Source organism: Artemia franciscana, chromosome 4 (genome assembly GCF_032884065.1).
Source record: "Artemia franciscana chromosome 4, ASM3288406v1, whole genome shotgun sequence".
NCBI classification, from domain to species: domain Eukaryota; kingdom Metazoa; phylum Arthropoda; class Branchiopoda; order Anostraca; family Artemiidae; genus Artemia; species Artemia franciscana.
Window position 1 is genome coordinate 57395407 of NC_088866.1, and position 25000 is coordinate 57420406.

General features: G+C 34.7%; 2 protein-coding genes across 2 annotated transcripts in view; one reads left to right on the plus strand and one right to left on the minus strand.

The window, feature by feature from the left end:
- Window positions 1–1689: 1689 nt before the first annotated feature.
- LOC136026654 (26S proteasome regulatory subunit 6B) lies at window positions 1690–24683 on the plus strand. The gene is made up of 6 exons (XM_065703392.1): window positions 1690–2090; window positions 12072–12218; window positions 16658–16861; window positions 19847–20091; window positions 23822–24046; window positions 24490–24683. The coding sequence occupies exons 1-6, from the start codon at window positions 1775–1777 to the stop codon at window positions 24601–24603; spliced, it is 1251 nt and encodes a 416-aa protein (XP_065559464.1). The 5' UTR covers window positions 1690–1774; the 3' UTR covers window positions 24604–24683.
- LOC136026655 (small ribosomal subunit protein uS9m-like) overlaps window positions 12438–25000 on the minus strand; it is a 507124-nt gene continuing 494561 nt past the window's right edge. Inside the window, exon 6 of the mRNA XM_065703394.1 lies at window positions 12438–12514. Coding sequence (XP_065559466.1) covers window positions 12479–12514 — 36 coding nt within the window. The 3' untranslated portion in view covers window positions 12438–12478. The remainder of the gene's footprint in view (window positions 12515–25000) is intronic.

A 25000-nucleotide genomic window follows, 5' to 3' on the forward strand; every position in this document is an offset into this window, starting at 1 on the left:
ATGTCTATGACAAGACCCGAAGGATTTAATTTACATTTCGGAGTCATAAAACCATAAACATATTTCATAAAAATAGCAAGACAACTAAACAACTGGCTAAACAATGTCAATAACAACGAAATCAGAAAAGCAAAGCCATTTATTTCTAAAAAAAAAATTAGGCGGCAAATGTCAAAGAGTTAAAAAGGTAAAAACTAAATCAAAATTAAAAAACAGGTCCTGTGGTGGCGCAGTGGATTTGACCTTAGCTTGGTAATACGGGACCCAGAGATCGAATGACGCTGCAGGAATGCACTGCAGGACCGACGCAGGGACCTTAATAGTCAAGAAGCGTCGTTAATTCTTAAATAATAATTAAAAAACAGTGAGATAAAATTAGCGTTGAATACGTTTAAAAGAGACATATTAACGAAGGGGAGGGAATAAAAGAATCAAACGAACATGAGACTTAGGCATCACCAGTGCCAAAAACCAGAAAACACGCAGCTTATTTTATCAATACAATAGGGACAAAGGGTTTTTCATACCCAGAAGTTAAGCAACGAATGGGGAAAAGATAAGTACAGGTTTAGAAACAGTATGCGGCAAGTGGTGCCCGGATGGAGAGCGTCTTCGGGGAAAATGTTTTTCGTACGAAGGTTTATTATTGCATTTTTCGCAAAAGGGAGGCACGACATTTTTTTTTCTTTGCTCAAGAGTTTCCAGCTTGTCCATTCTCAGAAGGAGCGAGTGAGGTACCCTAACTTCTTTAAAGATTATTCTCTGGGCTATTTTTTCTGATTTATAACAGGTAATGCCAGCATCCCAAATTGAATATGCATATTCAAGATGTGGGCGGACGAAGGAAGTATAGATCTGTAAAGAATGGGATGGGGGGGGACGTTAAATTTATTCAAAAGCTTAAAGAAAGAGTTGGACGCATTAGCTTTATGGAAAATATCTTTAGCGTGGAAATCGTAACTACAAGTAATTTAAAGGAAGACACAGAAATATTTGGGGGTGTAGGTTTGGGGAAAATAGGTGAGATTTTAAGGAAACATATTGGAATTATAATAGGTTTAAAGGGGTTTACTCTCATGCCCAAGAACGCAGCGTCATCTGCAATATTATTTAGGATACTCTTAGGGTCGTTTACTACTGACTAAAAAAGAAAACTTCCGACGTTCAGACCTCCATAAAAACTATAGTTGAATGACTATTGTTCTCAATTCTCGGATTTAAAGTTCTTAACATACCCTTTTTTATTTATTTTATTTTATTTATTAATACCAAATACGTTAAGCTTTCAAGCTTGTCGCAACAAACATAATAAATAGAAGTTATGACAATACTGACAACATAATACACACATACAAATCAATGAAACAATCTTTATTAGCTTTACTGATGTTTTGCGAGCTCCACACTCCACATTGCCCGTAGTTCCCAAATGTTAAGCTTTGCGGAAAAGCGGCTTCCAACAACGCAGCGGGAAAACGCACATAGCGCACTTCCAACAACGCACGAGGGTCATCGAAAAAAAACGCAAGAAATAGTCGACTATCATGGGAAGTAAGTGCCTCTTTATAATAATACCACTTCAGAACAATTGTGCTGTTTTTTTAATGCCACAGGAAGGAACATTTGTCACTATCCTTTAGTGAGTAACATTCAGCCAGATGGCACTTGTCTGTTTTTAAATTAGACTAATCATCACAATCAGCAGTGAATATAAACAAGTTAAATATAGTGAGTAAGCATATTCCGAAACTAACGTAGTCAAAATCTATATAGAATGGAAGAAATAGGAATAATTTTGCCTGAAAAGGTTGAAGAGACAGTAATAGAGTCTAAACCAGTCACTGGACTTAGTAGTTCAGCCTATGATGAAGTAGAAACTGATGATTTGTACACAAAGTACAAGAAGCTTCAGATGCAACTAGAATTCTTAGGAGTGCAGGAAGAATACATCAAAGATGAGCAGAGAAATTTGAAGAAAGAACTAGCACATGCCCAAGAAGAAGTAAAAAGAATTCAGAGTGTACCCCTTGTCATTGGTCAATTCTTAGAAGCTGTTGATCAAAATACTGGTATTGTTGGAAGTACAACAGGTAGGCACAATCTAGAAAATAAGTCTAGCTTGCTTTGATCCTGAAGATAAATAGTGTTGATATTATATGGTATGGGCTTTTTGCTATTTTGGAAAGTAGTTGAATTATAGGTGAATGAAAAGTAAAATTTTAGTTTATTGTCTTTTGACTATCTCAGAAAGGGGTTAGGTTAGGAAAATGAAACTTTCAGGGATAGGTCTACAGACTAAAGTATATCCCAGGAAGGCATTTTGAAGTAACAACCTCCACTCCTTCTCCCTGAATTTGCCTAGGCTACATGACAGGTCTATATCTTTTGAAATTTTGACAAAACAACATTTTACCTTAATTTTCAGTTACCAGTTGCTTTTTTTCTGCCTTTAGTTCTGAAAAATACAATTCCTGTTATTTGAGTCAAATTCTGAGCCATATCAATGTTTTTTTGTTTTTAATTTAGCCTAGGAAATGTATTTGCATATCTATAAAACCTTATGAGTTGGGATTGAGCAAACTTGTGAAGGTGAAAACAATTTTGTTGTACTTCATTCAAGCAGAAGATCTATTTTAGATCTATCTAACACACATTTTTAAAAGTCATCAAATTTCAGGACCCTAAAGAGAGAGAAGGAGTAGAGCTAGGTACTTCAAAACACCTTCCCAGGATATACTTTAGCCTTTAGACCCATCCCTGCAAGTTTCATTTTTCCTAACCTAACCCCTTTCCAAGATAGCGAAAAGTCAATAAGCTAGAATTTTACCAAATGAAACTCAGGAATGTATATCCAGAGCCTAAATGATCTCTTTGGAAGATCTTTAATTGGTAAAATTATAGCAGCTTATATAACCAGCTTTCCTATAAAGTGAATGTTCCATTTGATGCCTTTTTTTAAGCAATTTATAAATATAATAATTGCTTCTACCCTGAACTGTGATTCAAGCACTTTTTTGCCTGTTAAAAATGACAAATTTTCAAAAAATTATGACAGTTTGTATAACTGACTTACCAATAAAGCAACCATACCACTTGGGGCTTTTTTATATTTTCTCTGCAATGTTTTCAACAAAATAATACTACTTATTCTCAGTGCTAAAATTATTTATAAGGAGGTTAGGTAAGGTTAAAAAGTGCTTAAGATTAAATTTAAGGTAGCCTAGAAGTGATTATTATATTTGTAAGGAACATAAAAAAGGTGTCAAGTGATATGTTCACTTCTTTGATAAGCCAGTTATATGAACTGCTATAATTTTACCCTTTAATCTTGTGATTCCCCATCCACCAGCAACCTGAACATATCTACACTAGTAGAGATAACTGTTTTTGTTTTCACTAAGGAGATTCCACAGCCTCTACTAAAGATACTAAAACTCTACTAAACTCTACTAAAGAGGAACTTGTTCCTCAGCTTATTGCCTAGTCATTTCAAGGAAAGCTTTTAAAAGTAACCATAAATTGACAATGCCATGCCATTGTCAATATTTAACTATATTGACAATGACATGCACCTGTTCTCTGATGATGCCAAACTCTTTAATATTGCATGCCCTCAGAGTATCCAGTGCAACATAGATGAGCTACAAGTTTGGACCCAAGACTGGCTTCTCCAATTTAATGTAGGAAAGTGCTGTGTCTTACACTTTGGACCCAATAACCCAATGGCAAACTACACAATCTACAACCCCACCACCAAATAAGAGAGCAACTAGAGAACAAAGCAGAAGAAAGGGATCTTGGTGTCATTATTGATGATAAACTTAAATTTCACAGCCATGTCCATCATGTTGTCTCCCATGCAAGCTCTAGTCTTGGACTACCAAAACAAACCATCAACAGCTGACAGGCATCTATATTTATGAAACTATGTAAGGCTCTTGTCAGACCCCATCTCAATTTTGGCATGTGTCTTGCTGGTCCTTCTTATTGACAAGATGTGAGGCTGATTGAAAACATACAGAGAAAAGCAATGAAATGCATACAAAGTCTAGCATCAACCTCATATGAGGACTGCCTCAGGTATCTCAGTCTACCAACTCTGGTTTACTGATGCTTGTGCAGCAATATGATGCTTACTTAAAAGCTGCTGAACAAAAAGTCAGCTATCTTTGGTGGCAATCTCAGTACCAGCCAGCACAACGTAAGAGGACACTCCAAGAAGCTACCAAAGTCAAGCTCCCAATCTAAAACATGCCAAACATTCTTTTCAAGGAGAATCATAAACCATTAAAATCAACTGAAAGATTCAACTGTCAGTGCTCCCTCCATCCAGTCCTTCAAAAACCAACTTGACAAACAGTAGGAGAAGAAGCAGTGGAAGTTTGACTGGCAGTCATCAACCCAAGAGCACTACAGGTCTGGAAGACCTTAAAGCTCTCAGATGGATTAAAATGAAATTCAAAATGGTGAGGTATAATAATTCCAGAATTTACAAGCTTGTATACCATTACCCTGTTTATGACAATAAGTTAAGGACTTTAGGTTAAACTGCTGAAGACAGGATGGCTATAGGACTCCATATAATTCTTCAATGCATTTTAATGCCCTCTAGACTGATTTTAGGGCAGCTGTCAGTGTTGTCAATTAGGCATGTATAGGCTAATATACATTTTGTATAGAAAAGAGTTGGTGATGCAACTTCAGCTTGATTTCAACCAGAGTACCAAATTCTCTATCTGCATGGCTTCTGGTGATAACTTTGCAGGAGAAAGCATTGAAGTATCAAATTAAAATCTTCAAGCACCATCCAGCAAGTGGATGCATGCATCAAGGTCTCTTTGTGTTGGCATAATGTTCTCTATGAAAATATAACAGTTCAAAATAGGGATGAAACGTTTTAATTGACAGTGAAATAAATATAAAATTTTAACTGAGTATTTTGGTCACATATACAGTGTCCATTATCAATTTTTAGCTGATGATGGACACTGTATGTGTGTTCTATCTGTTCTATCTGCAATACATTGCTTGTCTGCCATAAGAAGTCCTGCACTTTATTGCAGAATGTCAGAATTGCTGAACAGAAGAAGAAAGTAAATTCTATTAAGATACAATGGTCAAAAACTTTTCCTACAAGCAAACAAAGTTTCCTTATTTTTTAACTGAAACTCTTGGACCCTATTTATGGAAGATGACTCTTGATGAAGTTGGCAGAAATCAGCTGGTGAAAGTGTTGACTTTTCTGCATCTCAATGAATTTTCAAAGCCAATTTCTGCTCATAGTTTATTATATGTTGTCAGGAATCTACCTGTTGTGATGCAAAAAAAGATTGCTAGTTGACACATTTAACTTAGTCCAGTTACCCAGACTTTCATTGGAGCCAGAAAGGATAGACAACAAGTGGAACAACAAGATCCTGGGAGGAAAATATCCAAACTTGCCTGAAGTCATAAAAATGCTTTGATTATTTCACATAGGTCTACCAGGATTAAGTGAGGTTTCTCCCTTTCCAGGCGACTTCTCAGCAAAGAAGATGCTTTAATGAATGGGCAAACTTTGAATGCAAAACTGTGTGTGATAGACAAGTTTGGCAGATTTGTAGGGCATGCGCAAAATGTTGCTGTCACTGAAGATCTGATAAAACTGTCTAAATCTACTAAAAAGAGCTATGATTTCTACCTTGAAGGTAAAAGCTGAGAAAGAGCAGCAGGATCTGGAAGCAAGAGAATGGCTGAGGAATAACCAGCTTGCTAAAACCTCTTTGAAAAAACAGACAAAAGACAGACATGCTCTTGAAAAATTATCTTAAAGAAAATAAAAGAACCATTAGGTTTCAAGGAACAGGCCATAAACGAGTTATTGAAGAACTGGCTCAACAAGTACTGTTAAGGACATGGTCAAGATACAGCTAGCACAGACTATGATAGATGGAACAACCAGTAGCAGTTATAGTCAAAGAAACAGTTTCTTATCACATCCCTTTTCCAGTAGAAGACAGTGCAAAAAATGGAAGCAAACAGGTTTTGTGTTCTAGTTACCAAATTCTTATCTCTTTCATCATATTTTTGTATCTGATTTTTGTGTTCTAAAGTAAAGCATTCAGAAGGAAAAAGCTCCTATGAAATGATGATTCTCAGGTGGTTGGTTTCTTAATTATCACTTGGCCTCTGATCATGGAGAGATGTCTGCAAATGATCACTCCCATGTTTTTTCTTATTCAAGCATTATTTGCTGTTGTAGTCACTGCTTTTTCTTTCAAAAGCTTTCTGAAAACTGAGTTTTGTGGTCAATTTTGCATCCAGAATGATTCCTTGAGAGGTCCCTTTTTTTACTAAAAATAGGTCCCCAAGTCCCTATTTTCACCACTTAAACCTGTGGCAGCCCTGCTTTCTTCCTCTAAGCATGCTTTGAGTAGAGTTCCTCAGGAAGGTCTTTTGTATCACATACTATTCAGTGTCTTCATCAGTGATCCTCCTTCGACTATCATCAGTAAACTAATTCTCTATGCTGACTACCTGAAGCTCCTTGGACCAGCCTTGTCCTGCCAAGATCCATACCCTTCTACAAAGTAATCTTTACCTGCCTGATCAGTGTGCAGAGGCTTGTCTTCTTAAAATTGATGTTTCTAAATACCATGTCATTCACTTTGGCAAAATAAACCCTTGTTGCTCTTATTTTTTCTCAGGCAACCTGCTCTCATCTGTTAATACTGAGCAAGATCTTGGAGTCACTATTGATAATGAATTAAAATTCAGCACTCATGCTAAGAAGTCTGCTGCTGGTGTTAGTTCAACTATGAGGCTGATTAAGCATACTCTTTCCACTCTTTTGCATAAAATCATCTGTCTTATGTATAAGGGATTTGAGCACCAAAATATTGAAGTTGGAATGGCTGTAGCCTCCCCTTATTTTAAAAAAGTTTTGAAAGATGCACAGAGACTAAAGTGATATCCAGCATACAGGAACTTTCCTACTCTGCAAAATTACCAAAGCTGAAATTCCCAACAATTGTATACTGGAGAAATGGAGGTGATGCCACTTTAGCCTATAAGTTAATGAGAACTAATACACTCCCAGTATTATATCCCGCTGTTGGTCCAAACTGAAGAACTAGAGGTCATCACTGGAAACTTGTTAAGTAGTCTACCCTATCCGAAGTTCGAACTCAATTCTTTTCTTAAAGAATCGTCAATAGTTGGAATAAACTATCTGAAGAAACTGTTACTGCTGAATCTGTGGACATCTTCAAATGAACGCCTGATGCTGAGTGGTCCTCCAGGGAGTGTAAAATCAACTGGGAAGCAATTATTGATCAGTGTACAGCACCTGGTCACTCAAGAATTTTGAATACAACTTAAATCATCAACTCTGGAGATCTACAAGAGTAAATCCTTAGATTACTCCAAGCTGCAATTTAAGGTAAAACAGATCTTCTGCTCAAATGAGACACAATTTTTTTTTAATCTCACATTTTTGCTCAATCCTCGTTTATAATGTTGTAAAGATAAATTGAATTCTTAAATTTATGAATAAGTATTTATACAGCATAAAATTCTACTGAAATAACAAGAATTAGATTTTCAAAATTAAAGCCAATGAAAAATAATTGAAAACACAAAGTTAAAGTAAAATGTTTTTTTTTGTCAAAACTCAGATTTGCATAAACCTGTCATGTTTGCAGTCTTCTAAGCCCCAAAGAAAAAAAAACCACAAAGGTGGTATCTTCCTAGGGTATGTTTTTGGTCCTGGAATCATATCTGGAAGTTTCATTCACCAAACTTAACTACTTCCCAGGATAGAAACAAGCCCTAAACTAAAATTTTAAATAATTAGTTTGCTAAAGGTAAATTATTGGATTATATTTTAAGATAGCAGAAATCTCCTCATCTGCATTTTGATTGACTAACAGTTTTTTTTTTATTGCTTTAGCTAGATAGAAGGTGAACACATAACTGGATTGATTTTTGTTTGCTCTTCCGAAATATACTAATGGTATGTATCCTTTTCTTTTTGAGCTCTTAAAGTGACACTCTATTCTTTGTTACAAAATGATTACTAGAAATTCTGAGAACTGCCTCAAAGCAATCATAAACATTTATATCAATTCTAAAAGTGTATAGCTTCATTCCTCCTCCCTTTGATGGATAACTATGGCCTGTAATTCACTATATAGTTTACAGTGAAACTAGCTAATGTTTTCTGAAAGCACAACTCTTCTTCCTCCCTATTATCTAGAATTTTGGTTAATCAGCAGGAATAATAGGATTGCGCATATAGTGAGCTATGTATTTATCCATCACAAAGGGGGGGGGGGGTGAAGCAATGCCCTTTTTATTATTGGTTGGTCTAGTAGTACTACTTTTCTGGAGAAAGCATCTTAATAAAATATAAGTGGTACAAATAGATTACTCATGTGATGATTTTGTCAAATATAATAGTTTTTATCCTGAAAATACCTAGATAACAGTCTAGAATTACTACTCTTCTGAAGGAAGCATCTTAATAAAATACAAGTGATACTAATCCTTATTTAATCTTGTTTTAAATATAGTTTTTTCCCTGAAAATAGCCCCTCCCCCATGAACACTTCTGATAGTCCTGTATACAGCCTTAAAATATTTCTTCATTTATACAATCTGGCCATATGTCCTTTTTGAAGGATTTTTGAGGACTTGTGGTAATATGGCCCCTGTGTAATCCAGCACTCCTGTAATGCAACATGTCTAAATCATTGAATATTTCTTGACAATTTCTGCTAATATATTACATGATTGAACAGTTTTTTGTACACACACTACTGTTATTGTGCTCATTGTATAGCTATTGACCTTTGGTTTTGATTGCTTAGTCTGAATTTGACTACATGTGATAAAAGTGTAGCCTAGCATTTTCAGCTTACTTCTAAAGCAGGTATTTAAAGACCATTTAATAGAAAAAAGTTAAAAGAACTTAATATGAAAGATTTGATTTTTGCCTTTCGCCAATCATGGAATTTATTACCTCTATCAACTAGTACATTGTGTTGGAAAAACTTATCACCAGATGTAGTCACCAATTCTAGCAATAATCCATAAATTATTGTAACTTTAGAAGTAAGATCTCGTGCCATAAAATGGATAAAGAGGGGAAAAAATACGAAATGTCTGATAGAAAAAAATATGTGGGAAAAAAATAAAATAAAAAAGATAGAAAATAAAGAGGGAAAAAATACGATATGTCTGATAGAAATATCTATAAAAGATATTTCTAGTTCTACAATAACAAATCAGAAAGATAACAATTTAATTGTATGAATGAATGAATGAACTTTATTACCCGTAAAGTATAAAAACACAAAGTACGGAGTATTATAAATAAATAAACAAAAACAAATACGATAAACAGCAAAGGAAAACAAAATTCAAACTAACAAAAGACAATATGGACTAATCAACCGGTATCAATATGGAAAAAAGGCTGCAGAGGGTCATAAACGTGAATAAAGTTGACAGTCTTTTTACATAAATCATCACTGGAAGACCGAATCCGAGAAGGCACATCTACTAAACCAAATCAAGCAATTATTTTTTTGTTTTGGTGCCATCTAGGAAGCCGGAGGAGGTATCTACTCTATTCGTGAACAAGTACCTCATGTTTCAGCAATGTTTAACCAAATTAAAAAAAAAAGAAGAAATTGATGAATTTTTTCATGTTTTGTAAATTGATTGATTCATGTTATGATTTTAATTCATTATTTTTTTTTATTCATTCTAATGCATTCTCCTTCTAGATTTTAAAGAACCTTTTTGGAATATTTTTACTTCTTCTTCTTCTTATTCAGCAGACGGGCTTTTCAGTCGATACAATTTAGCCCTTTTCCTTTTTGCTCACTCCGTGAGATCGACAGAGCTATGGAGCTGGTTTGTCTTGTATGATTTGCATCTGCTCAGATTTCTTGAAGTATATCTTTTGATATCAGCAGTTGAATTATAAGAGAGATATATTGATCTCTGTGCTCTGCGAGAGAGTATGGTCAGCAAGACTCTCAGCTGTTGGTGGAATTTTGTGGTGTTTGAAGTATTCTAACATTTTACATCGCAAGGTATACTGTGCAGACGTCAGCATATTACATTCAAATAGGCAATGATCTATTGTTTCATTCTTAAGATTACATGACCTGCAAAGGGGGGACGAAGGAACTTCGCCACTTGAATTAGGGATCTGATACGAAAATGCCTGAAAATTTAGCCCATTTGAACCTGACCGAATTCTATGATAAGTCTTGGAAAGGTGCTTACTTGGAAAAGGTGATAGGGTAGGATTCTTATTATTTATCAGTACCTCTGTAAGTCTCCAGCGGTAAATATCTCTAATGGGGATTGGTCTCCCACTTGGCTGGTCAATATTTAAAGCATTTTTTTGCTATTTCAAATGCCTTATGGTTACCTATTATACCCGAGTGGCTTGGAATATACTGTATATGAGTTAAAATACCATTTGAAGCAAAAATATCGATAATCCTAAGACAAAGAAATGTGTCAATATCCATCTTATTTTGAGAAGCTGACGAAAGAAGCTCAAGGCTTGAAAAAGAGTCAGAATATATTATAATATTTTTAATATTAATTTTCATATATTCATTAACCATGAGGAAATCTAATGCCATGATTATGGCATTTAGCTCGGCAGACATTACAGATGAATTATCTTGTAATCTCTCTCCTAAAGCGATATTATGGGTTGGGAAGAATGCTCCGCTTGCCACTTTCTCATTCATTTTGGACCCATCTACAAAAATTTGGAAATGGTTTTTATAAGCAACATTATTTAGCTCGGCAAAATTTTTCTGAATAAAAGAAATGGGGGTAAGTTCTTTGGTCCACTTTGAGAAGTCAGTCTTTATTATGGGGGTTGACCAACTCCAAGGGGGGGGGTTTGGGGGAATGTGGGTGCAATAGATTTTACTGGCACTGGGAACTTCTTCTGGATATTTGTATATTCATTTGCAACGCCTCTAAACATAGATGGATTTCTTAACCAGTTATGCAGGGTATGAGAATCATTGGCTTCAATTTTGTAAGGTACTTAATTAGTAGAGATCTTCTTCTTCATTTATTGGTGATAGTCCACTCTCAGTAAGCAGAAACTTAGTTTTTGTTCGTTTCCTAAGACCAAATATAAGACGAATTATATCATTTTGCGTCGTTTCGATTTTTTGCATGTGGGTCTTTTTTACTTAAAAATTGAAATAAAAATCATTCCCCTTCTTCCATTATGCTCATGATTGGGACCACTGGAATTGACAAATTGTCTTTTTTTTGCTAGATTCGTTTAACCCTAGCCTTTTTTGGTGTGTTTTATATTCCCTCATTAGCTGCTAGAAAAACAAATTTACCAAAAAATCGAATGAATTGTTTAGAATGATTTTTTTTCAGTTTTTGATGGAAGTGCTTTACTCAGTATAGTTACCAAAGTATTTAAGATTTTTCTGAACATGTTTGAAGTTTTCTAGGTGTTGAGCACAGCTTAGATATCAATATACAGTTATGAAAACTCCTATCTTGCCTGTGAGAAGCCTTAGGTACAGAGATCTGAACTTGGCGCCTCCTCCAAGCCCGCGCTCCGACTTGTAGATCGTACTACAACACCATAGGCGGGAACGCAATTTTGTTTTGCTGAATACACAGCTTAGATACCAATATCGGTCATCTAAGCTATACTGCCAGTTTCCTGTCTCCATCAACTATCATTGCTACCGCGTTCTGTGTCCCAAAAATAAATCGAGTTTTCATAACTGTATTGGTATCTAAGCTGTGGTGTTGAGATAGAAGCTTTTTCAATCTAAGATTATATTCTAATCTATAAACTTAAAGGCAATCCAGAATCTCTCTCTCTCTCTCTCTTGAAATTTAGGCCTGAAATTATAGTTTCTTTTTATCCCTATGAATATATTCTAACATCCCCTCCGCCCACTTATGTACAGATAAATTTGAATTGTGTTTATTGCCACTGTAATGTATTCTAGCATGACTGAAGTTTGTACTTATGACTTGGTGCCAATATTCTTTAGAACCCATTTTCTTCTTTTCAGGGTCAAACTACTATGTACGTATACTATCCACAATAGACAGAGAGTTATTAAAGCCTTCTGCAAGTGTGGCTCTCCATAAGCACAGTAATGCTCTTGTTGATGTCCTTCCTCCAGAAGCAGATTCCTCTATTTCTATGCTTCAACCAGGTAATTAACTAATTCATTAGATTTCTAAATTGTTTTCTTGTAAGAAGGCATGGATTGTGTGGATTAAGATATTATTAATAAAGGTGATACTTTTTGGTTGTGGGTACTGTCGTTTGTACCACCACATCTATGGATTGCTAGGGACAAATCTCATCTGAGATTTTAGGAAAATTGGAAAAATTTAGGCTTAATGATGGCTCTTTCTTCATACTTTTGATGGCTCTTTGGCCTACAAGCTGTACCTTTGTATACCTTTACTGTCAGTGATGCATTTGCCTTCCATTACCACAGACAAACTACAAAGAAAATGGAAATGTTTTAAAAAGGAATAGATGGCTATAAAAGCCAATCAGAAATAAGAGGGAAGAAAGACAATGCATTTATTTTTTCTTGTGTCTGTGTCATTTAAAGACAATGCAACTAGCGGGAACATTCTAAAAATATAAACAAAAAAGCGCTTGGGTTAAATTACCCTTCAAATAAAAATACAAACTAGATATATTAATGCAATTGCCTTTTTAAAAAAAGTCTTGGCGGCATCCCCCCCAGCTATGGCACCAGGGCAAGTTGACTTGGTTACCCTCAATAGATGTAGTTCAGCAATACAAATGTAGACATGTGTGAAGGGGTCAATTCTGACAGGCTTATACAGAAATGCCATTTTTATGCGTAGATAATTGCAGCCTTAGGGCTGTAATCAAGGAAAAAGAAAGTAAAAAAAAAAAAAATCAAGCCTTTGCCTATATACAAACTCCAAAGAGCAACTAAAGGGAATTCACAGAATAACCATTGAGTTTCACTAAATTAAATTACCATTGGATTTATTTTAATTAGGTAACTCGGCTGCTTTTCTTCTTGGAATCTTAGCTGAATCATAATTTTCAGTCAGCTAAACATATTCTAGATCTAAAATCAATTTTGTTGAATATTAAAGAACTTTGACAAGTACGTGTTGTTTTCTCTTTTTTTTTTCCCTTTTTTTTAGGACGGCGCACAATGTCTTTCAAACAGTTTAGGTTAAAGAAAAGCAATCGGTTTCCACATAGAAAAAAAAAATGGATTTGGCACTATATTAGGGTGCAATAGTTATTTTATAAGTTTTTAAAGTCATTCTTTCTATGGAAGCTACTAGTAACTTTGGTAATTTACCCCTCAAGTAAGAAGTTTCATGATTGCTGTCATGCCTAAAGATTTTGTCTCTAATTTTCATACTTTTTAGATACTTGCCAAAAACCATTTTCCCAATGTTTTCAAAGGAAGGATTAGTTGGGCAACGCTTAGATATGTTCAGTCATACTTTATCATCCTAATCTACATTGTTCTGCTGGCGCCTCTCTTTGAAAACTGCTTTGCAAACAGTTTTTTTCGCAATTACCCAACAGTTTGAAAAATATCAGATAGAACCTTTATGGCATCAATACTTTATTTTAAAGCAAGTAGTTATTGACAATTACCACAGAAGTTTGAAAACATCAGATAGGAAATTTAGGCGTGACATCAGTGCTTTGTTTTCAAGAAAATATTTTTTGGCAATTACCCAAAAGTGTGGAAATATCAGATAGGACCTATAGGCACAAGACCAATACCTTGTTTTAAAGCAAGTAGTTTTTGGCAATTACCTCAGAAGTTTGAAAACATAAGATAGGAACTTTAGGCATGACATCAATGCTTTGTTTTCAAAAAAACAGTTTTTGGCAATTACCCAGAAGTATGGAAATATCAGATAGGACCTATAGGCACAAGTCCAATACCTTGTTTTAAAGCAAGTAGTTTTTGGCAATTACCCCAGAAGTGTGAAAATATCAGATAGGACCTTTAGGTATGAGATCACTATTTTGTTTTCAAGCAAGTAGTTTTTGGCAATTACCCTAGAAGTTTAAAAATATCAGATGGCACCTTATACACGACAACACGGCTTTGTTTTCGAAAATCTTTATGACTCTGTCTCTAATATGCTGTTGAAGGGTTTATGCACTTCTTTGTGTTAGCTTTAGAATTGCTTTTTCAGGTTCTGACAGTAGATGAGAAATTTTTTTCTCTAGTTTTGTGTTAGTAATTTTCATATTTTATTAGTTCTTAGTTCTTAGTTATTTTATTAGTTCATAAATTTTCAAGTATTGAAACATCAATAATCTAGAGTGTTTAATCAAGAGTTTTGTGACCTGATCCAAGACGCTGGGAAGGATGCTCAAATATTTCTATTCTCGTGATAGGATTATTCTAGATTCTATGTATAATTAATTGAATTTGGATAGATTGCTGGTGAAAAAATATGCTTTCAGGTACACCAGGGTTGCAATAATAACACTTTGTTTTCAAGAAAAAAGAAAATAGAGCTGCTCCTTCTCCTTCTCTGCTTAATCTTTAAGCATCAGGTCTGGTATCTCTCTTAGTTAATTGTGATCAAGAGCCCAAAATGGATGGTGGCATGCATTTAATGTGTTTCATTATTTAGTGACTTCTGGCCAATTTAAAAATAGCAACTGACGAGCTCTAAGAGTGTGGTTTACTATTTTGTGCTTGATTTTTTTCTTCTAGTGATTTAGCGGTAACCGCTTCAAGATTAGAATGTATCACATGAAGCTTTAGTAACACTAAACATTTTTGTGGCAGCTTTTACAGGTGTCAAATCTTCACCCCCTTCCTTCAAAAAATGTAGCCCAGTAGCGGGCTGCCAACAAAGAGGTCTTTTTACAGTCGCATTGTAATGTGTTGCAAAAATGTGTCACTTTTGAGTATTATTCATGTGTCCATGTTTTGGGACATTAATGAACTTAGATTCCGATTCAGTATCAGATTTGGGTAGAAATATGGCACATAATACATCTCCTTCATTCAGGACTCCACAGCAAGCTCGTGGGAGGGGACTGTCAGAGGTTTATTCTAAAAATACTGCCGTAACAATTTGAAGCATGGATGACCCAAAACAAGGTTCCTGAAAAAAAAATTAACTGCACGAAGTATTTCTAATAGGCAGATTCTAGCAAAAGAAAGTATTAGGGGAGGAGGAGGGGTAGTTAAAGTGTCACACTTGGCCAAATTAAAAGCTTCAGAAATCTGCCTTATTTGGGTGTTACATGTGTTGCTTGCATTTGGGAAGTAAAGGTGTATTTGATAGGTTTGGTAAAGGATGCTTACACAACTTCACATTGTCAAAAGCCTCAAAACAGATGAACGTTCTCATATTTATTTCAGTATAAGGACAATTACAACCAAGTTTTCCATCTTGTGTGTCCAGCAGTGTCTATTGAGATTAGCCTAGTCTAGTAGCCGCGCTGATAGTTTCAAGTGGGGAAACTTGTAGTGACAGTATTAATACTGTTTTTGATATGTTGACACACAGTACTTATCATTATCATTGGTAGTTGCATTAACATACTGAATATCTAGTAACCATTGTCATCAGTTAAAAAAATGTTTTTTTGTAAAAAAAAAACTAATTAAATTGTGCGTGACAGAAAGGAAGGTAATAGCTAAGGGACATCTGCAGAACTAGTTACAAGGTGTTAGTAAATTCGCTTTCACCCTGTCAAAATAATACCTTCCTTGTGCCCTAAATAACTGCGGTTATGCTATAGACTTTTTTTGTTATTTATTTTTTTAGTTCATAGATTGGTGGATAAATCCAGAGCAAGGGTTGGATGGTTGTTTTTGGGCTGATTCCTTTTTAAGGCTTAGAGCACATATATGCAAGGCATATACACTAGAGTTTGTTTTGATTAGGGGAGGTGAATAAAAAAAAAACAGACAAGATAATTAAAAGTACTATAAATAGTGCAAAAAAATGGTCAAATTATCAATAGTCAGGGTTCAATTCTAATTTGACAGTCTTCCGTCAAATAGATTTAAAATATAAATCCAACCTATAGTTTGAAGGTGGTGATGATATTCTTGTTATAGTAGCAAACAGGAAGGTTGTACAAAAGCACAGGATGGCTGGCCTTGAGTCCTTCATTGTACTTCCTGGCTGAGTGGCCATGAAACAGAGATCAGCACGACCAGTATGAATTTTAAAGTCCAATGCTATATTCTTTTTTTTATAATAGCTAGTTCTTACATTGAAACTTCAAAACTTAAACCATGATTTTTTTTTCATTTTATCTTAAGCTATATTATTCAAATGGTTAAAAGCTTGGAAACAAATGAATACTCTCATCTTTATTTCAGTATAAGGAATACCTAGAAATTCTTATCACAACCTATCTTTCATCTTGTGTGCGTTTGGTATATCAGGAGATTAGCTTAGTGTGAAAGTAGTGTAGAGAGAATCAAGTGGAACCACTTGTATGGTGCTCTGCATGGTGCATAGCACTGTGCAATGGTGCTTTGGTGATCCTCAGCATTTTTCTTTGTTCGTGTTATGCCATTCTTTTTTAATATAGTTATGGCTCCTTTTTGTGTTGCTACTTTAGTGTATCATGTATCAATGCTACTTTTAGATGAGAAACCAGAAGTATCATACGCTGATATTGGTGGGGCTGATATGCAGAAACAAGAGATGAGAGAAGCAGTTGAACTACCCTTGACTCATTTTGAACTGTATAAACAGATTGGAATTGACCCTCCAAGAGGTGTACTCATGTATGGACCTCCAGGATGTGGCAAAACAATGCTTGCCAAAGCTGTGGCTCATCATACAACAGGTAATTTATTCTTACTTTTCGTTTCCTCAAGAAAAAAATTTGCGAAGAAAAAGAGTGGGGAATGGGTTAAAGAGTTGTCCTTAAGAACTTCTAAGAATAAAATGATAAGTTTTGTCAAAGATTGTAGGGGAGAATCAGAATTATGTCTAGTCTTCTAGAGTTTTTTTTTTACTTTGTTTTATTTTATTTTATTTTTTTTTTTTTTTGTAGTTTTCAATCAACAAACTCAACAACTATCAAATGCCAACTTTGGTGAAAATCAGTCTTTGGGAAATATTTGCTTGGTGTGTTTTATGATAGTTATAGTGTAATCTTGATGATTTTCTGATAAATTTAAATAATGTAAGAGCTTTCTTAAGTAGTTCTTAAATGATTTCGAGTCAAGAGCTAGGTCAGAGTTGGTCAGAGAAAAATGTTTCCTTAAATAGTCCCTGTGTGATATCGAGTCAAGAACTTGGTCAGAGTGGGATAGAGAAATGTGTTTCCTTAGTAATTGTGAGTTGAGAGCTAGGTCAAAGTGGGATAGAGAAATATATTGTTTTGTGCAAAGTTGAGGATGGGGAAGTTTTGAAAACAAGAGCACAAGAGTCTCACTTTGGACCCTCCAGCATACAGATTGAAAGTCGGTGAATAAGTCTCTTTTGTTAAGGTCATTTTGTTAAACTCTTAAAAAAAAAAAGTTTCCTGCTGCAGATAGTTCATAACAGGGAACTTTGCACTGGAAATTTACTGCCTGAAACTTAGCTCCAAAAGTTTGCAAAAAATTGTACTGAAAAAACTCGCCCCCATTTGTTCCCATTAAATTTGCTTCAAAGGATAACTTGGCTCTTGTATATTTGCCCTTTCGAATGTTCAAACGGAACTTGCCTCCTTAAAAAGAATACGTGAAAATCTCTGACACTTGAAGGTAAACTTTTGATAAGCTTATTCACTCCTTGATCTCTGCCTTCCTATAGGAGTTCTTAGAAGTAATGCTTCGTATAAATAGCCAAAGATTTTGATCTCAGGACATCTGCCAACTCAAGTGGAGGGAAGGGGAGATCGCTGATAAATTAATCCAAGGGTCGTAATATGTCCATAAGGAGGTCACATCCGAAAAACAATTTCAAAAGTGCAACAGTTTCGAGTTGGTAAAAAGTCGCTTTTGTTAGGGTTTCTTTCTGCTAAAACCCTCCAAATGTAGGACTATATAAGGGTCTCTTCACTTGAAGAATGTACCTGTAGCCTACATGGGTGTTTTCATACAAAACAAGGGAGCTGGATAATCAGGGGTGTAAATTTCATTTCTTTTTTTTTCTTCGAGGAATGATAGCATCAAACCAGTATTAATAGAATATCGTTATATGGTGCAAATTCTGGGTTTTAGTTTCCTGTCTAATTAATAATGAGGACTGCAACGAATGTCTTCTTTTGGCCCAGTTGCTAAGTGGAACTTCTGATTTAGCCAATCATATATCTAAAACTGTTGAAAATTTGTGTGTTCATCCTCCGTTTTCTGGGAATAAAATTCACTGGTTGGCCTATACCGTTCCTAAAAATATACTTAGTACACAGAAAATAACTAGTAATTATAGTCAATAATCAATATTTTGAAAGCTTTATGTGCATAGGGAGACATCAGTAAGTCTTTATGTTGGGAGGGATCCGAAAAGTGCATATGTAGGTCCGCTTTTTCTTGCTTTTTAAGGCCCTCTTGATCAATATTGGGGGGGTGGGTAATTTGTTTTTTTCCCTTTATTGGTAAGAAAAGATTTTAAACCAAACAGTAAAAGCTCCCTTCTTATTTATGAATAGCTGTCATCTTTATGCGGAAATATATATTGTGTAAAATAGAAGATTTGGCTTTTGGGTGCCCTCTCAGCCCCTCTCTCCATGCTATAACGCTACATTTTAACTTGCCTTCAAATGAAAACCATACACATTTACAAAAATAAAATACTTTTTTTTTCGATTATTCGAGAACGAATTTGCTCATTTGGGCATATTTTTGATATAAAGTACGAAATAAAAAGGGGCGTCGTAGGCGTTTAGTACAAAATAAAGGCTAAGTCTAATTTATGCTTATATCGCGGATGTGAAACTGCCGATGGCGTTGCGTTATTTGCCAACAAAGTGATCTTTTTTTTCAGTTAGTACAAATTTTTTACATCAATATTTCGCAGCCTTGATTAGTAAGTTCCATGGCTTTTGTTTGGTACCTTTTTACTTACATGAAGCAATGTTGTTTTAAATGATAATTTTAATTACGTATGGTTGTTTTTATTAAGTGGTAAAAGGTAATTTGGCAGCAATTTTAATTATATGTTATTATTGATTAGTCAATTACGATGTGGTGATTTTGTTTTCCAGCTGCTTTTATTAGCGTTGTTGGCTCTGAATTTGTGCAGAAGTGCTTAGGTGAAGGACCTCGAATGGTTCGTGATGTTTTTCGTTTGGCCAAAGTTTTGTACCTTTTTACTTACATGAAGCAATGTTGTTTTAAATGATAATTTTAATTACATATGGTTGTTTTATTAAGTGGTAAAAGGTAATTTGGCAGCAATTTCAATTATATGTTATTATTGATTAGTCAGTTACGATGTGGTGATTTTGTTTTCCAGCTGCTTTTATCCGCGTTGTTGGCTCTGAATTTGTTCAGGAGTACTTAGGTGAAGGACCTCGAATGGTTCGTGATGTTTTTCGTTTGGCCAAAGTTTGGTACCTTTTTACGTACATGAAGCAATGTTGTTTTAAATGATAATTTTAATTACGTATGGTTGTTTTTATTAAGTGGTAAAAGGTAATTTGGCAGCAATTTCAATTATATGTTATTATTGATTAGTCAGTTACGATGTGGTGATTTTGTTTTCCAGCTGCTTTTATTTGCGTTGTTGGCTCTGAATATATGTTATATTTTATTTTATATTTTTATTTATTTTTATTTTATATTTTAATTATATGTTATTATTTATTAGTCAATTACGATGTGGTGATTTTGTTTTCCAGCTGCTTTTATTCGCGTTGTTGGCTCTGAATTTGTTCAGAAGTACTTAGGTGAAGGACCTCGAATGGTTCGTGATGTTTTTCGTTTGGCCAAAGAAAATGCACCTGCTATTATATTTATTGATGAAATTGATGCAATTGCTACTAAACGATTTGATGCACAGACTGGTGCAGATCGAGAAGTTCAAAGAATTCTCCTGGAGCTGCTTAATCAAATGGATGGATTTGACCAAACAACAAATGTTAAAGTAAGACTATGATAAATTTTGCTCAAATACTATACATTCATAGAAGCTACAAATAATGTTAAAAAAAAAAAAATCCTAAATAATGTCTTGCTCTTCCACTGTCTTTCAAAAATGTGCTGCAACATAATGAATATAAATATGGTATGTCAAAATGAAGGATCTTAATATTTTAAATCTACTAGAATAACATTTCTGCAGTTAATGTAGGAAATGAGGTTAGTATCTGGTTTCATATTAAATCAGGAGTCAAGTAGGACTGCATTCTATCCCCATTTATATGGATAACTTTAATGGAATTGTTATAAGGAGCACAGGAAAGGCAAACACGAAATCAAATGGAGGAATGAAAATTCCTTGGACTTAGATTGTGCTAATGATTTAAGCATCCTAGATAAAAATGTTAGCAAAATGAATGGGGGTTTTGAGACTTTAGGGTGAAAGAATAGGGTTTGAATATTAATGGCAAGAAGACTAAGTCGCTAAGAGTAGGAATAAGTGCGGGTGAAGAGTTGATGCTAGGTATAACAAAATCGATCAAGTGGAAAGCTTTACCTACCTAGGTAGCATTATTACTAAAGACGCTGGGAACAGTGAAGATGTTAAAGTGGAATAGCCAAGGTTTACGGTTTACTTTTTGTTTTTGTTTTTTAATTGAGAAGAGTTTGGAAGAATAGGAACATAATTCTATGAACTAGGATTAGAATATTGGAAGCTACAATGATTACAGTAGTCAAGTATGGTTATGAAGTGTGGGTGCTCTGAAAGAAGGAGGAGGATTTGCTAGATGCTTTCCAGAGTCTGCGATTGTTTAGGGTACCTGTCTGAATGACCCTATCTCTTACAATATGCTGTACAAAAATTTGGTTCGATTCGGCTATCTAGGGGTATAATGAGAGAGGGGTTGATATGGCTAGGACACGCTCTGTGAATGAAGGATGACAGATTGCCAAAGATCGTCCTCGTCGGCCAACCATCTAGGACCGAACGAAAAGCAAGTCGTCCCTCTATAGGATAGGAAGATGTCACAAGGAAAGATTTGAGGGTAATGGAAACTTCTTGGGAAGGTTTAAAGTGGGAGGGTTTCATTAGATTGGGATGGAAAAGGAGTGCACGTACCTGTATTGGTCTCAGGCTGCTTGGCATTACAGTGAGTTGTTAGTAGTGGTAGTAGGAGTTTAATATTCTATTTTGTTTTACCTAACCACACAAAGGATAGAAATGGGGAGTATATTGCCAGAAAAAGAAGTTTGAAGGACTTCTCCTGGAAATAGTCTTGTAGTTTCCCTTCCTGACCCTGTTGTGGTGCTCAACTTTGCTGACTATGTATTGATGCTCTGTTTGGTAATACGAGATCCAGGAATTGATCTCTTCTTTGGCAAAGTTGGGTGACGGGTTTGCTACTTGTCCCTGCAAAAATGCCCAAAACGCTGATATCGACGTTTTTTGCGCCAGTAATGGCTCTGGAGGATCGTTATCCTTAGTTTTCCCATCTCCTTCCTACAAAGGTCAGAGAAGTGCGTAGTAATTTATAGAAGTTTACTTTTAAAAGGACGCTCCAGTAAAATTTTAGGTTTAAATCAGGCACCTATTAAAAAAGTTGTGTTAGAATCTGAATAGGGAATTATTGGGGAAATATCTTATGTATTCCATGTTTAGCTGTGAGTACATTGTCCTGTAAATAGCTAAAGTAAGAATCATAAATTATCTGAATTACCCTTATTCCATGACTATCTACCTTAGTTCTGCCTTAGGATGGACGGATGAGAGACTCAATACATTATACAATTATGAAAAAGGCTTATACCAGCTTTGCCTATCACTCTGACTATTTGTCTGGCTTTTTCCTCATTTAGCCATGGCTTGATGGCAACTTGATTTTAATTCAAAAATTGATTTTAATTAATAAATAAATACACATCTTTTGAATTCAACCGAATAAACCAAAATCAATTAAAAAAGGAATCATTTTTTGTATGCAAAGTAAATATCAACTATGACGTTTTGAAACAACTTAATACAAGCAAAAATTACCACGCGTTAAAGGTTGATTTGGACTCATCAACGCTGCTAAAGGTGTAGGATAGATTCAATATTTTCCCATTTTTAGGGCATGATAATTTTATCTTGTTTTTAGGTGAAACCAAAATCTTTAGAGCTTACGTTTCTTGTTTAATATTCTTAAGAACCATCTATATACCAATAATAAGTTTCAATTAATGGGATGCAGATAATAATATACATTTCCGTGCTTAAACTATGTATAGCCTATATGCTTAAGTAGTGCTTATGTACTAAGCATAGATTATGTACAAGACTTCACCCACGTCATGTGAGATCTGACTTTGCTAAAATATAATAGTATTAAAAAAATAATATATAATAATTATAAATATAAAAATAATATAATAAAATAATAGAAATATATAAATAAAATATATAATAAATTATATTAAATATATAATAATATAAAATAATATATTAGTATAATAAAAAGAAAAAAAGGTGTAGAGATATTAGCTGCCAGTTTGTATCTTAAATTTAATCAAAAGTACCAATACAATTGAGTATATTGTATATTCTTCATCTCTTTGTGTTTTCAGTAAAGGCTGAACTAGCATCCCTAGAAGGGGTTGAGAGATTTGACAGCCCTTCTAATGTGTAACTTTTCTTGTGTGTCTTATGTTTCGATAAAGGATCATTCAAAATAAGGTTGTACTAATACCGAAATGTAGGTAGCGCTAACATGAGGCTATCAGAATTTTTGAACCAGTTAGAAAATTCTGTAAAAAAAATTTTATTGACTCAAATTAACTCTAGCTAAATCTCAATATTAATAAAGCCTCGTTGTGAATGGGGCTTAACTCTTTATTCAGTGAAAAACAAATTTTCTGATTGGGTGGGAGGATGTTGTAAGGGAAGTTTTAAGAGAAAAGGGAACTTCTTGGGAGAGTGTAAAGATAGAGGCTTTGAATAGATTGGTATGGAGGAGGACCATGCGTATCAAGTGTACATCAATACCTGTAATTTTGTTGAGATGAAATAGGGAAGTAGGCGTAATTCGTGCTGAGATTTGTATTTGCTTACGTGACTTCTGTATTGTATTGAGTTTGCAGCAGTATTAGAATAAAGGGAAATTTATAGATGGAGATCTAGTGTATTTTTTATATGTATATATATATATATATATATATATATATATATATATATATATATATATATATATATATATATATAGTTGTCAATCAGAATGAAGTTTTCTATGGATTGTACACTTAAAATTGCAATTACTCTAAACTTATTATGCGCTTCGATTTATTCTGCATCACTCTGATGCTTTTCATTGGGGTTACACTTATCTTGTTATAAATATTCTTGCTCAGTATTCGTTGGAGGTTTGTTATCAACACAAGTTTGAGAGCTTATAGTACTTTATGTTTGATCTTCACTTATATTTAATATTAGCGTTGGTTTTAACCCATGATGATATCAAAAGATACCAATCAAAAGGAGTGACTTATAGTGTGCCTCATAAAAAGTAAGATCGAAAGAATTCAATAAAAGCAATGCAAATCTTTCTCAAGGTTTGCGGGCCAATTTCTGGACCTTTGAATTCCAGTGCTGCAATGGAATATTTAGACATTTGAACGTGAGTAGTAGCTGTAGACGGCTGCTATTAGATTGTATCTCTAGAGCAGTACTTTTTTATACTCATTTGTTTTCTATTGTGCAGGTTATAATGGCTACAAATCGTGCAGACACTCTAGACCCAGCATTGCTTCGTCCTGGTCGTCTCGATAGAAAAATTGAATTCCCCCTTCCCGATAGACGTCAAAAACGCTTGGTTTTTCAAACTATTACGTCCAAAATGAATCTTAGTGATGAAGTGGACTTGGAGGAATATATTGCTCGACCTGATAAAATCTCTGGTGCAGATATAAACGCCATCTGTCAAGAGGTATGCTATTGCTCTTATTATTTTTGTTGCTGTCGACACGAATCTTGGTAAAATAAAATAAGTAAAATATAGTTATGCAAGTTCATCGGCTACCTGAAGAATTAACCATGTTCCAACTCAGTGCCGCCGCTTGGTTTAATGCTTATGTGCACCCCTTATCCCCGTTTTGTCATGGGTGACATAGCTTCTTGAGCCGAAATTAGACGACTATAATAAACTGAATAAAAACTATAGAATGAGTGTGGAATTTGCGGTCTCTTTCTCTTTTCCCTTCTGTCTCTCTCCACCTCTCTTTCTGTCTCTCTTTTATCTCCCTTCGACTCTCTCTCTCTCTCTCTTCAGTCTCTCTTTCTCTACCGTCCGCTTTTTATCTCTGCCCCTCTCTCTCTTGATTTCCTCAAGTTTTTCAGGTTTTGTGTCATGATATTCATCCTTTTTTTTAGGCTGGAATGCACGCCGTTCGAGAGAATCGCTATGTGATCTTACCAAAAGACTTTGAGAAGGGATACAAAAATACAATCAAGAAAGATGAATCAGAACATGAGTTTTATAAATAATTTGGAAAATAGCTCAAAATTTTGGATTTTCTTTTTTATATTCTATAAGTATTGACAAATCGAAACACTCTGTATGTCTATTTTGGTTGTTGTTAATCAAACAGTTGATGGTGATGAACTGTAAATAGGGAGTGGCCAGAGCTAATAGTCACCAAAACCTAACCTTAAAATAAGTAGTTTTGCTAACAACTAACACATCAGATCAATATACTTTTTATTGTGATTCCAAATATGTGAAATTTATCAAATTTAAAATTGCGCATCAATGGCGACGAGCCTAAGAAGATTTGCCTGATTTTTGGAAAAAAAAAGAAGAAACTACCACAAGGCGGTAAGACGTGCTAGAGAAAACTACGTCATCACATGCAGCATGTCCGAAAAGTGTATTGTAGACGTT

Coding starts and splice junctions, on each gene's coding strand:
- LOC136026654 (XM_065703392.1), top strand. CDS start 1,775: ATGGAAGAAATAGGAATAATTTTGCCTGAAAAGGTTGAAGAGACAGTA. Junction 12,219..16,657: donor TATTTCTATGCTTCAACCAG/GTAATTAACTAA, acceptor TGCTACTTTTAG/ATGAGAAACCAGAAGTATCA. Junction 16,862..19,846: donor TGTGGCTCATCATACAACAG/GTAATTTATTCT, acceptor TTTGTTTTCCAG/CTGCTTTTATTCGCGTTGTT.